The 14,449-nt window shown below is 42.0% G+C and overlaps 1 protein-coding gene across 2 annotated transcripts in view; it reads right to left on the reverse strand.

The window, feature by feature from the left end:
• The window catches only part of srgap3 (SLIT-ROBO Rho GTPase activating protein 3), a 51,222-nt gene extending 38,176 nt beyond the window's left edge, over nucleotides 1–13,046 (reverse strand). The window contains exon 1 of one of the 2 annotated variants that reach the window (XM_079579089.1): nucleotides 12,537–13,046. In XM_079579089.1, coding sequence (XP_079435215.1) covers nucleotides 12,537–12,600 — 64 coding nt within the window. In that variant the 5' untranslated portion in view covers nucleotides 12,601–13,046. The remainder of the gene's footprint in view (nucleotides 1–12,536) is intronic. The other variant, XM_079579090.1, reaches the window with a different exon arrangement.
• Between the last annotated feature and the right edge of the window lie 1,403 nt (nucleotides 13,047–14,449).

Genomic DNA, 14,449 nt, shown 5'->3' on the forward strand with positions numbered 1-14,449 from the left:
AACTGTCCGTGTTTTGTTTTTGTTTTTTTTGTCGCGGGTGAAGCCTCAAGCTGCTCTCAATATGAGGCTTAATATGTGGTTAACCGCTGTCCCAGCCCTCTGTTTTATGGACCTCCTTCTGCCTCCTACCTCTGATCTCACTCTTCACAGCTCCAAAAACTCCAAGACAGATACCCACTTGCATTGTATGAAGAATAGTAGCACGTAGCTATTTTTCCTCACCGAAACAAGCTCAGGAACAAGCAAAACACGATGAAAAGGAAGCTATCTCGAGAATACGCCGGGGTAAACACTTTTAAAACCACTTGTTTACAAAACTGGAGTGTCTAACAACCCGCTGAAGCACTGGGTTTGACAGATGCCGTTGGAAAAATAGGTCATACGCTGCATAAGTGCGCCCATATTCCCAACACAGGACCGTGAATAATCAGAGAATGAGTCCTTCAGTAATTCCCAGGTCTATAGCGTACATTTGTGGATGGAAGGATGTGACTGGAGAGAAAATGACGTTAATGATGTTAATTGCTGCTTACATGCCTGGCCAGCCATTTATTTATTTTTACAAAATACTACAGAGATTTGCCATAATTCATAGTCTGGTAAATATGTCAAAAGGGTTTACAGCTAAGACAAAAGAGAGTAAACCATTACTAACCACAAATATTTGTCAATTATAATGACATGTGACAACACGGACAACCAAATAAGCAGCAACTTACTATTCTTTTTCAACACATCTGTTCTCTGTAAGAAGCTAGAGAGGACACACATGTTCATTAAATAAAGGATTAAAAGTGTGCAGAGAAAGAAGCAGTAGTGAGCGCTCACTCGATCACATCTTGAAGTAGTGAAAACAGGTGCTCATTGAGATCTGTGGGCCAGGATATACTTGACTAAGAAGGATCGAGGCACTCCGTATTTCTTCGTTAGTTGGTAAAGGATTAAAAGCTATGTACATCTCGCACTGAAGTGTCACATTCTCACTGGGAGATTGTGTCATTCTAATTGTTCAATCATAAACACGCTATAAAATAGATAACCCTGGGAATGAAGAGTAGTGCATTGATTTAATGTGAGTAGAGTTAGCAAAGAGCAACCACTGGTCCACTTATCTGAGTTTTTCAAAGCACAAATTGTTTCCCTGACAATTAAGCATATCTAAACCTGATCTCAGTCATATCTGACTGCTAGCACCAAAATCCTCATCATGCTGTTGAGGATTTGTTTTTTGTTGTTACATATACTGTACAACATACTCAGTTTGACAGACTTTCCGTATCAGTATTTAGGGCCCGACATGGATTTTTGGAGTTCAATACCGATACCAATATGTAGGGGGTTGGCCAATATTATATAACTTTAATAAGCCTATAGTTAAACATTTAGCATTATAGTAAAGGTTTAAATTATAAAAACATGAATGAAGGTTGACCGGTGTGGGTTTTTCTGAGGCCGATGCCAATTTTGGGCCAATGCCAGTATGCACCACGGATATTTTTGGTTAATATTATAAAAATATGTCTGGTCTATAATCCTGTGCATGATGTTTCTAAACGTGTCAATGTTGAACTGGGATAGCAGGGGGCGCTGTATATTTGTGTTTAGTAGGTACTTCAGTGTTTAAAAAACAAAAATCCGCAGAATCCAAAACAAAAAACGGTAAGTCTCTGTCTCTTATGGCTCCGAAATTATACATAAAAAATACGTAAAATAGGTGAACAAACTGGTGAACGGTTTTCACTGTGGAATTTCTCCACTCCCCTGAAGTCAAAGTAGTTGCGGGAGGGTTCATTTTAAAGCCCAACAGAGAAAACAGGAATTTTCTATCACTTTCGGCCACCACCAACCAATCACTCACTACATTCACCCTTTTAAAAATACATCTGATTATCTGTGAACAGTGAGTGTCCCCTCCAAAGTGATCGCTTTGAAATGGCCAGTTAATGACCCTTTGACAGCAGTTGTCCTTTAATATTCAGCTTAAACAATCCCATTACAGCGACACTATACATCACCAAGGCTCTGTTATGACACTCTGTGAGAGGGGACAGCCACCCGTCATGACACTGACATTAACATGGCTGACCCTCTGTCCATTTATCTTCATTATTACAAGGCCCAGGGTGGTTCTGCAGGGCCTCAGCACCTTTCAGGGACACTCGGTGACACAAGTTTCCTCACTGAACAGGAAACACTCATGAACAATAGTGAAGGATGTGAGACCCCTTGACTCTGCTCCATCTGTGGTCACACGGCTGTAACAATTCTTACACACAGCACTGCTTAATGACGGGTCTGGACTTTGGCGGCTGCAAAATATGAGGAGAAAATAACTCTTTGATACTGAAAGAACAATGATAATGCAACATTTTAGCAAACCATTTCAACACATGCCATTAAATTTACACCAAAAGTATAAACTATTTTGTGTCAAATTGTGACCCCAAAAGAGCAAGGCAAAAGGAACTGAGTACAATCTCAATTTCCCATCAAACACTTGACTCAGCATCACTTTTTGAGAGTGAAACTTACAGGTCTTCATGTGCAATTTAAGCAAGTCAATATGTCCATCACTTTGTGTGACAGTGCAGGTTAAGGTTAAGGTTTGTTACAGTGCAAGCCCAAAGGAAAAACATACATTGGACAACTAATGTAAACACCCCCACTTAACCGAGAAGCTCCTGCCTCTTCTCCTTCAGTCTTTTTGCTATACTGTATGCACGCTGCTTGACTCTGTGAAGGAGATTAAATTTGAAATCATAATCTTTACCTCAGACAGAATTAAACACTTTGAGAATATGGTCCTTGGGCATGCAGCGAGGCACACACACAGCAGACAAAAGCCTCTGGGAGCCACATTTACTAAACCTAATCCTTGCCCAGACTCTGCTATCCCAGTGCAGTAGCCAAAATCACATGAAAACCTCTTGCAAACCAACACTCCTCATCCAGACCTCTGCCTGTCCTTTCAACAGTCTCAAAACCTGGTTCCAATCATTGAGCTAATCCCCACACTTTCCCGTGCTGCGCTAATCCCCTAATGATGAATGCCGTTTTGGAGCTATATGGATGCTCGTGGTGCTTGGGATGGAGGCGGCTGCTCAGACTGGCGCGGCACGTGTACATCCGAGATAAGACAACAGAAGCCCGCGACTAATCAATGGCCACACAGCGGTCAGCCAGCAGTGCACTGGACCATGAGACATCTCCTGTCAATCAATGAGGTGTCCTTCCCTCCCAATCTACATCATCAGCTGGTTAGTCTGTATGCGCCCGAGGCTGTTGGTGTCAAAGGTCAATATCCCTGGTGTCATGTTATAAGAAATGATAGGGTATTGTTGCATTGACGACAATTTCCTGTCCTTGCTCATTTCTGAGGACAGCGAGCCCTGTCTCACTGAAAGAAATATGATTCATTTAAACTACGTTACGTGGGACGAAACATGCTGAGGGTGGACGATTGTGGATGAACTGGCAAATCGTACTAACAACATCTTTGTAATTTATGAAAATGTAACATCTTAACTAGGGTTGAAAGATATATCGTTATCGTATTGATATTGAGATATGAACATTCAAAACATTCAAATCAAAAAAGCAAGATATAAACGATTTATTTTCCAGAAAAATGCTTGGTTTTCACCTAACCCATAGTTATATCGCATCGTATTGATATTGAGATATTTGGCATGAATATCAAGTTATGAAATACTGTCCATATCGTTCAACCCTAGTCTTAAACCCCACTTTAACTGCGCATTTTCTCCAGTTCAGCTTTATACAAATCTAAAAGGTTACAGCCTAGGCCAGTGTAACGCCTCGTTTAAAAGCTAAGACCTATAAAACTAATTTAAACAGAAGTTTTTCCTTGCGTTGCTACCACGTTGTTCTTTCTTTTGTTTTGTTCTTCTTGAGGCGTTTTTGCAGCCTGGCACGAGCCAGACTGATCCTCAATGTTAAGAGGTACATGAGGAAACAAACTGGAATTTTGTGATTTGAATTTCACTGACTCCGGTAAAACCAAGACGAGCCAATCATAGCACGGGAGGCGGGAATTAACAGTGCGTCATCTTCTGCGCATCTTCTAGCCACGAACCTTAAGGATAGTGGGCTGGTGCCTAATCTTGAGCTAGTCTCTGATTGGATTATGAATGTCCACCGTTTACCAACTATCCTAGGAAAAATATTTTTGCCTCCGGTAAGTAACCGTAACCAAAACAGTGAAAATGACGGCCGGAACACGACTATCTGTTACCAGCGCCCTTTCTTCTGTTTTAAATGAGTTGGACTTAGAGACTTAAAGCCACAGCAGGAAGGAACATTTACTCGACTGCACGTGTGGACAACAAACGATAATGGCGGAGGTTGTAAACGCAACGCGACGGTCGCTCTCGTTCAAACTGCGATCGTTGGCCCCACCTCAAGTCTCGATTTGGAAATTGCGTCCTATTGCCACAATTCCAGACATACAAATACAAATTCACAAGTACATACATAAAGTCAGTCTGGCTTTATGCCAAGCTAGCGTTTTTGTGCCTTTTCTGTTGCATAATTTATTCATCGCTTTTTGTCACTTTTTTGGTGCTTTTTTGTCCGATTTTTTTCACTTTTTCATCACTGTTTTGTCACTATTTGATTGAATTTTCCTCCTCGTTTGTCGCTATTTTGATGCTTTTTTCAAGAAACTTTTAGATTTGGGTAATGCCAAACTGGAGAAAATGTGCATGGTTAAGGCGGGGGTTGAGAGGTTAAAAAATTGTGGACATCGACTCGCAGCATTGGTACAGCATTCCTTGTACAGAGTTTATTTCCACGATGCCTGACATCAAAAGTAACTCATGAATGGGAACTGGTAAGTAAATAATCAGTTACGCGCTCCATCATCTGATGTTGTTGCTGCAATGACAAATATGCCTTTCGACACCAAGACGCCGCTGACCATCGTAAATAACTGTGCAGGCGTGGCCTTCCATCACTACAAGGACAGCAGCGGTGCTTCGGGAGGGGGGGGACCCGTGCACCAGGCGCGAGAGAAACAGCCCTGGATGTGAGAAGAGGCGTCACCATGGCAACAAGGGCGTGCGCCGGTCCCGCGGGAGCAGCCGATTGGAAGAAAATGAGGCTAATGAGGTAACCATGGAAACAGCCTTCGGATCAAAACGGCAGCAAATTGGCTGGATTGACTTTTGCCTTCACAATAGCCACGTGGATCAAACAGGGATTAGAACAAATGCCAGACAAGATTTTAAATTATAACCACTTGACGTTACCAGATCATTATCTGACAAAGGAAAAGCTCTGATCCTGCAAAATGTATAAAAAGGATAAAACATATTCTTCGCAGACTAGCCCTCAATGACTAACATTTAATAATAAAGACAGTAATGTGACTCTACATCTTTTTTTTTTTTGGACCTCTGCAGTTTTGAGGGGCCATTAACACAACAGCTCCCAATGACCCTGGTGTTGATGTAAAGTGTTCTCCTCTCTCTTGTGACAGCTCACTCATGTAGCTAATTAGTCAGCGCTCCTAATTTAGCTCATATGTAATTATGCTTCACAAGTTGTTTGGACATTTTCATCAAACGTGCAGCATTTTGCCATGGGAAACACATGGACCCAGCAGGATTCACTGTCAGTGCTCGAGAGGCAGTGATCACAACAAGTAGGTATAGATTTGTAAATCATGTGATTCTGTTGACCGTTCACCCTCTGATGTAAAGGTTGGCAGTTCGAGGCTTGTCCTGCATCCACAAGACGCTGCATTCACCTTGCCTTTCATGTGTGTGTGGAAACCGCTGAGTGAATTCTCGCGCTTTGTGTATCCAGTGGAGGTAGAAATGAAGAATGAAGAATTCAACCTTTATTCAGTACACAGCCTTGATCCCTGAATTAAAAGAAAAATGTATTTGAAATCAGGGCTGGACTGATCATTTTATTCGGTTTCGGTTTCTTTTTACTTCCTTACTGTATAAAACTTTGAGATCGTTCTGTCATATCTCAAAGCACAATGGGATTTGCATCGAACTTGACAAACGAATGGAGGCTTTAAAAGGTAAAATGCTGGCGTTATTGTTCACATTAAAGCATTAGTAGCTTGTTTTACCTTAATAAATCCTTTCCGCAGTCCATCTGGAGGTAATACAAGTGTTAATGGGGTGATTGGGAGGTCTTTCATCTCCCCCCGGTGTCTCTGGCCAGAAAACCACAATTGCAACTTCCCTGCCACCGGGTCGGAGCCACCAATACACGCTAATGGACTCATGAAGAAGAAGCTAACAGGCTAACGGGCCAGCGCCACTTAAACAGAATGAATAATGAATTTATATCATTCCATCCTGAAATCTACGCTGTGTTCAAAACCTGTTCACTTGTTTTTACATTGCATCTTTATATGGTTGTTTATTCTCAATAAAAAAAAAACAGTATACACATATTACAGCCACAGCATGAGTGCGTTTAAAGTCAACCAACATTTTAAAGCCCTGTAACAATGGCTGGAGTCCTCGACACTGCACTAATGGCCTGCTGTATAGAGCACTAGAGACACTGCTCTTCATACATCAGTGGGAGACAAGTGAAATCATGCACACGCTGGCACTAAACACCCAAGAAAATGAAGCCATTCTCCCGATTGAATGAGGCCCTATCTCTCCCATCGCTGGCAGCAGACACACTACAGTACCGCACTAATTGTGTCTGTGTTAAATGTCCCAATAAAAAGGCACGCAGCCACACTATAAAGCCCGATTATCTGCACAACCCAGCAGAGCCACAACGAACAAACTTTGCATTCATAAAAGGCTCGGCGGCTACCACACGGAATTTGTGATAAAACAGACAACCGAGCAGTATACGGAGAGCCACGTCATCAGCATGTGCAAACAAAGAGGCAAAGCTAAAAAATATAATGTCATGTTCTTACTCCAGCATCTCCTTCAGTTGATTTGGCACTCACATCAGGCCAAGTAGCTGCCCTTTTCATTGGGCCATGGAAAGCTGTCCCGCTGAAGATTATTGTAACTAATGTGATGTATACAGGTCTTTTTTCTTTCCCTTTCCCTGTCAATCTTAAGTGAATGACTATGGACAGATAGTTTCTATTTCTACATGGTTATACGGAGCTTGTACATTTGGGTATAGCAGGGCTGAGCGATATTATATATATTTTTGTAGGATCAGAACGAAAGAGAGATGTGCCTTGGTATAACTCTTATGTACCATATGGTGTATTTATTTATTTACTGTAAAGGATAAATCCTTTATTTTTACTTTTTGGTAGACTGTAAATGATGAAATTCTTTGACATTTTGTACGATCATCAACGATTTATATCAATATATAAGGACAGACTCTTATTACTTGAATGAGAGATAAGGGGTAGGTTTACTATAAGTTCTTGAACTTCTTCCTACTCCTTTTGAGCACAAAGACTTGTTTTGTATTTTTTTTCTTTCTGTAAAATGTTGACATACTTTTTTCTGCTCAAATGAATAAATAAATAAATGAAATGAAATGAATGAAATAATAGCTTCTGGGTGAATTTGCTCTGCAAGTCTTCTCTCAATCGACAGAAAGTTTGCCAAACAAGCAGCTCCAGATAGCATGCAGTCCATTTCCTAAAGCAATTAGTTTTTGAGACAGCAACAGCGTACAGGAATTAGAAAGACACTGAATAATACATAACGTGTTTGTTTTTCGCCAAGTTGGCTGTTTTCACCTGCATTACTTGTTTTACAAATGAGGATTGCTTTGAAGAAAAAAAAAAGTTACCCCTGGTTTTAGATTAACGTTTAAATTACAAAGTCTGTCATAACTATTACTAATTCATGGATTAACGTTGAGTTCAAGTTTACAACTGTGACACGGGACATGTTGGTATGTTAGCATTTACAAGAGTCTCATTATAGATCTGCTCCAACAGAAATTTCAGAGCTCCACAGTTATTTTTAGCGAAACCACCAGAGACTTTTATTGACATCAAGCGTCTCTAACGGTTGGACCCAATGACAGAGTGTGAAGGGTAGAGCATCACTTTGGGTGCCTGTAATTACATGGTGTTCTGCAATTTCACTTTTTGGGCCCAACCTTTGTATAAGATTATAGAAAACAAGTGTCCGACCACTCCTTCTGCAGAGGAGTGATGAAAGCCCTGTGTGGTTTTTGGGGTCTGGGCGGGTGATGTTCACTTGTACAGAAGGAGAATGCAAACAGAACAATATGCAACACATAGCAAGCCACACTTCCTTCTGATAGTCGCCTCAAAGGTCACAGCAACTGGTGTAAAATGGATAAAGAAGGTCCACAGTGTAAATACTTTTGGGCTTTTTTTATCTGTGCACATTAGGCTCCTTATTGAACTGTTGCAGAGGCAGCTTAAAGCAATACTGCATAAAATGTCACCCAAGAAAGAGAATAAAAATACAATCCTTCATTTGTCACATGTGTTTTATTTTGAGAAAGAACTCTGAAAAACACATGTCTTGACTGTGAGTGGATTTGCCTCTCTTCAGACCTGATGAGACCTGAGGTAACTTCGCTGGGAGCAGGACACCGCCTCATCTCCATGGTGATGTAGCTGCTTTGCTTTGTATACAGACAGCCAAACCTAATAGGTCCTCTTCCAAATGGTTTATTTATAATAACATTCAGCAAGCATCGGCATCTTGTGGAACATTTGGACCACGTTTGACGTGTTATAAATAAACATGTCATTGTACTACATACCATATTTTAGTACCTTATGTGCAACATACTGCATAGCTTGGAATGTTCCACTATAGATACAGACGGCATTTCGTCATAGAAGGGGGCGTGGCCTCGTCGAGGGGGAAAATAGAATCTTTTGGGAAACACAATTTTTCACACTTTTTAGCCATTTTCTGGTGGAATATGAACTTATTTATCACATACAAATAAAGTCCAGTGTAAATCGGGTCCATAGGGATATTTTCTCATAGCAGATTGTTCAGTAGAAGTGAAAAAACGGCAGTTGTAGCTCGCGCCAGCTAACCGTTAGCATTAGCCCGATGCTAACATGTAGCATCATATTAGCATTCTCCGTTATTTTTGTATTTATGGGCTGTTGAACCACTTTGCTCCTCTCCATGCCTTTGTATCTTTATTTAGTAGAAAACTATTTTCATAATTCAGCATTTGTTAAAGTAGTTTTTGAATAATTAGAGAAAGTTTACATTTTTTCAAAATTGTTTTCCCCCCTTAACTGTTTTCAAACATGACCATATATGGGCAATTCCAGAGATGCCGTCTGTATCTATAGGGCTTTAAGTTGTAGTTGTTAGCTGTAAGTTAATTCCAATATCATAATCAGCTCGATAGTAGAGTATGATTTAAAGTTTTGAAACTGCAGTAGTTTACACAAAATAAAAGTGCAAAAACAACTGTGGAGCCACGTTAGGTCTACAAAGTACAATGGCCAGGTAAATCATTGCAGGACCAGGAAAAAAGGTGAAGTTCATTTTGACAAAAGTCCAACACCGCTATGAACAAATCATCAGACGGCAGTTTCTTTTGGTGGAAAGTTTTGTTTACCCTCTCTTTTAGTTCCATGTTGAATTACCCTTGGTGAACGAGTGTCCCACTGTGCGCCATTTCACTTAAGGTTGAATCTTTTTAGACACTTTTTTCACCCTCATATCCTGCAATCTTGATTCCTACAGTTCCCCTGCTTCGGGATCTCAAAAACCAAAGTTATGATTCATCAATTCCCCGTAACTTGTGTCACGATGACGCCACATCTTCAGCCCGAAGACATAAACAGCTGCTAATGATTAAAGCATGAAAACAGTAACAGCAGAGCAACAGCCAGCAACCACATGGACACATTTAACTTCGAATCAGAAACGAGACTCCTCAGTCAGTGCTTCCCTCTGTTGAGGCTGGAAATCTGTGCCTATTGACATGCTAATACAGGTCTGCCAGCTGAACAGCTTGAATCAAGTGAACACCATCTCCCAGGGTCCTCGGCTTTGGCAGGCTGCCTTCAGGGTCGGCTTGGATTCATTAAAGCCGGAAGATCAGGACTTAGTGATGTGGTTTGTCAAATAGGAGTGAATTGAGGAAAGTGGTGAACATAAGGTGCTCCATAATGCTGCAATGACTCGGGCTGAACGATGTGAGTAAAAATGGCAATATTCCCCAGCTGTTCTGAATATTACACCAAAAAGTATTACTGTTATTTTACTTAACCACTTCAACACAATACGTTCAATGCAAAAAAAAATCATAAGCTAGGAAAAAATCAGGGCAAAAGCATGGCTGAAATAGAGCTAGATCATGACCAAAAAAAACTTTTTGTGTTTTTAGCTGTGTTAGAGCAGAAAAATGTAAATCTAAGTCAGTGGGAAGTCTTCTGTAAAAATGATATTGTGGAAGAGGGCATGAAGATAGAAGATATCGTAGTTTAAGAGGATACAGATGATCTTTTTTGACCTGAGACAAATTGGGTCACACCATTCTCAAAATGTGACTCACCTCAAATCTGAAATAAGCCGTCATTTCTTTTTATTCTGTGTTTTTGATTAACGAAGACACTATGTATTTTTTTCCCTAGACTTTGAATCACCTATGATCTTGCTCTGGCCCCAGGTCCAATCAATGCTGCTCTGATGATGTATACCCCCACTGCCTTGTTCTACATTAACTATAATGCAATAACTCACAGTAAGACAGGTGCTGGGCCCAATATGAATTTCATTACATGTCCTCACTCTGGATTGACTTATAATATTGTCATTACGGAGAGAGAGAGAGAGAGAGAGAGAGAGAGAGAGAGAGAGAGAGAGAGAGAGAGAGTCAGGGACAGTGTCTGAAGGCGACACAAAAGCACCAGCTGGGGATGAGGAACTTGCCAGATTCTCCATAAATTAACATGCACCAAATCCAGTGCTGGAGAGCGGGGTCCGGATCTATCACACAAGCGCACATCTGATCCCAAAAATGAATAATTGATGATTAGGGGGGGGGGGGGTGAACGTGGCCCGGAAACGCCAAAGGGGTAATCTCCGCATTGATATGGTAAACCAATGCTTGTATGTTACTGTCAATACTCTGCCAATGATCAGGAAATGACACACAAATGATAGACTTAGCCTTGCCCTACTCAGCTAGCGCCTCTCACATGGTAAATGACACACACATTTGTTTGGTGGTTTGCAAAAAAAGTGTGTTTGCTGGGGCTGAAGTTGCCTTTCCCCCTGGACACTAAACTATAGTCAATTAATTCACCAACCAGAACACTATGTAGTTTCGGCTACACATTTCCCCTGTCTGATCACAATGTAATGTAGTCTTGGATCCAGACAAAAGACCCCTCCGCTCTAAACATCCTCGACACCCCATAATGCTTCTTCGACGGGCAAGTATTCCCAAATTACTTTTCATTCCATATGCTAAAGGTTTCATATTTGTCTAGATGCGCCGCGCTCAATTCTAATATAACCATCATCCGCTGCCGTGACCATGACTGACCAGGTGACCTCATAAAACGCAGCTGAGAACCTCGGGAATTCAGTCAAATAAATCATTCAGCAAGCTGGAAAATCACTCCCCCCCCCCAAAAAGAAAACGTAATGATGTGGGCCACGGGCGAGTGTTATGGCGTTGTTAATGAATTGTGCATAATAGGGCTTTGATATTAGTAGAGCAGAATATTCCCTGGCAAAGACTTAACATCAAACAAAATGGTCCCCGTGTGCACAGTGTTGGATTTCGGGATACTATCCAGACTGACAGGGTGTAGCACTAAAGCAGCACTCATGTTTATAGACTCAAGGAAGGATGAGGACTGTGCAGTGAGTGTCCCTAACTTTCAGTGACCAACTTTGATCTTGAGTTACAAGCCATACAAATACAAGCCATGTGGTCTAATCTTCTCCTATGGCTATTGCTCCCCCATAGTCTAAAAACAAATAGCCGTAAGAAATGAAAAGGACAGTAAGGTTCAATACAGGTGACATCTTGCTCATGCATGTGTATCAATAAGGATCACTGCCATCACAGTGTAAGCAAAAGCAAAACCCAATCCATGATGTTTCTTTCCAAATGTTGTCAATGGAGCTCACCTGACTGACCCAAGAAAGGCCCCGTCTACAGGCTCATGTTCGCAGGGTCAAGCCTCAACAGTGCATGAGCAGAGGAGATCAGTTTCAGCACAAAAAGGCTGTAGATTTTGAACATCCAACTCTGCACCCATCCACCACCACACCGCATCATTTTACCCAGCAACAAGCCCTGCGCACAGACATCAGATAAATCAACATCTGTAAATCACATAGGTTGCAATTGCTCTGCCGAGGGAACCCCCCAAAATGAACGGTTCCCATGTCTCCATAGTGTCTGTCACTGGGTCGACTGCCACGGTTTTACCTGTCATATGACCACAGGGCGCCCAGTGATTCACTGCTATGGGCGTTCATCCAGACCAGAGTGCGTTCAAAGAGCGAAATGGATGCAGAGAGGTTTTGGAGCGGTAACCCGGTCACACGCAGCACAAATCGATTCGACACGCGCCGTACCTTTGACTTGGGTCTCGTAGTCCGCGATGATTTCTTTATCTTTCTTAAATTTGGCGGATGACATTGTTCCTCTGATGTGTGGGGGAGAGGGAGATCCTTCTGAGTCCCGCGCTCTCTTTGATCCAAGACTGGTCCTTGACTCGCAACCGCGTCTCCCGCTCGCCTTTTTCTCTTCAGCCAATGTGCATTGAAAGAACAAAGCTCGTGGCCCAACAAAAGTGGCTGCTTTTGGTCACCTCTTGAGAGACAACGCTGCAAAAATCACATCTACGCTGCAGCGGCGATCCCCTCGCATTCCTCGCTTTTTTCTTCCCTCGCTGCAAGAAGAGGAACCCCGTGGTACCAGTCACAGGTCAGGGAAAACAAAGGAGGCGAGAGCGAGCACCGAACTACAATAACGACAACATTATGAACGGAGAGGGACGTCGCTGTATCCAGACAGGCGTGCGCGCGGCGAGAGAGTCTCCCGAGCGCTCTCTCTCTCCCTGTCTCTTTCTGACAAATTGCGCTGCAGGGAAACAGGAATTTAAAAGGCCGTCACGTGACTGTGCTCCCCCCCAAACCCCCCCTCCCCTCCTCCTTTCCGTCCCCAGCGCTCAAACACAAATATTATGGAAGTGCAATGCTCAACACGGACACGTTATCACACATTTCATCAGCAATTTCTGCTAATAAGTATTTAGGAACAATGCGTTTCAGTAGAACAATGTGGGCTAATGTTATGACTGCATTATTAAGTCATATTGAGTTGATTTACTGCATTTTTCAATCACATAGCACCAGTCTATATCACACTACAATGATGACCAAACCTTCTGTTGGTCTGTAAATGCAGTAAATTAGAATAACTGCCTTGTATAAAATGTCTCTCTCAAAATGGCTGTAGTGAATGTCTTGAAATAGGCCTCTGTCTCTTTAAGAACCTCTGAGCCTTTCCGACACGCCCCCTCCACACGCTGCCTGTGGCATCAGTGGGGAGGGGGTTCTGCTGAGGAGCAGTGGTTGGTTACTCGGCTGGTGACGAAAGCTCGGAGGCGTCTCCAGGAGGTGGGGGGCGTTCCTAGGAGGACTCAGGCAAAGCTGTCCCTAAAATGGCCGCCATCAGAATTTTTACAGATTGCCCTTTAACTAACTTACTTGTTTGTTGTTTGTACAATGTTCTCTTTCCTTTTGTTTTTTGTACCGTCAAATAATGGCAAAAGCAGTCCTATAGTAGCCTTATAAAAGTCACATCGAAACCATTGTGCCAGTCCCAGGCACAATATAAGGCAGTATAACGATTGGAAAAGCGGCAGCCACTAGTATAAATATAGGACAGAAAAGTAAAGCTCCTGCTGCTACTTAATAACAGCTTGATACATTATTTCCTTGTTATTCGCATTACTGCTATGGAAACCTCAGTTTGATTTTGCCATGGCACTCTTTGAAATGTGGCTCAAAGATTCTCATGCACTCAGTCACACGTGCAGAGCTGGAGGGAGGGAAAACAAGTTGTGGATGTGTGCCCTATTCGGTTTTGTGCTTTTAACAGTCCTACATATAGGCCTATATTCTCCGCACACCCTCTATTGTCAGAGCTCTGAAAGTAGAAACACTGCCCACCTGAGATAATGGCACTCTTGTGTAGCAGTGGTTCTAAAACTGTGGTACAATGGAGAAATTCGCTTGTTATAGCAGCTCTTAATACACAGGAGCAGATCATTTGTCCTTAAAGATAAGAAGAAAGCTTTTGTTGCTGGTTGTATTGATATAAAGGGCAATATTGAAATATGAAACAGTGTAGAGAACTACACATGTTTATTTATTTATTTATTCAGTTTATTTAACAGGGACAATGCACATTAATCAACACTTCTGTAAATCAGCAAATCCCTGCAAGATGTAGACTGCCAGCAGCAAATTTATTACAATTG

Source organism: Gobius niger (assembly GCF_951799975.1).
Source record: "Gobius niger genome assembly, chromosome: 20".
NCBI classification, from domain to species: Eukaryota; Metazoa; Chordata; class Actinopteri; order Gobiiformes; family Gobiidae; genus Gobius; species Gobius niger.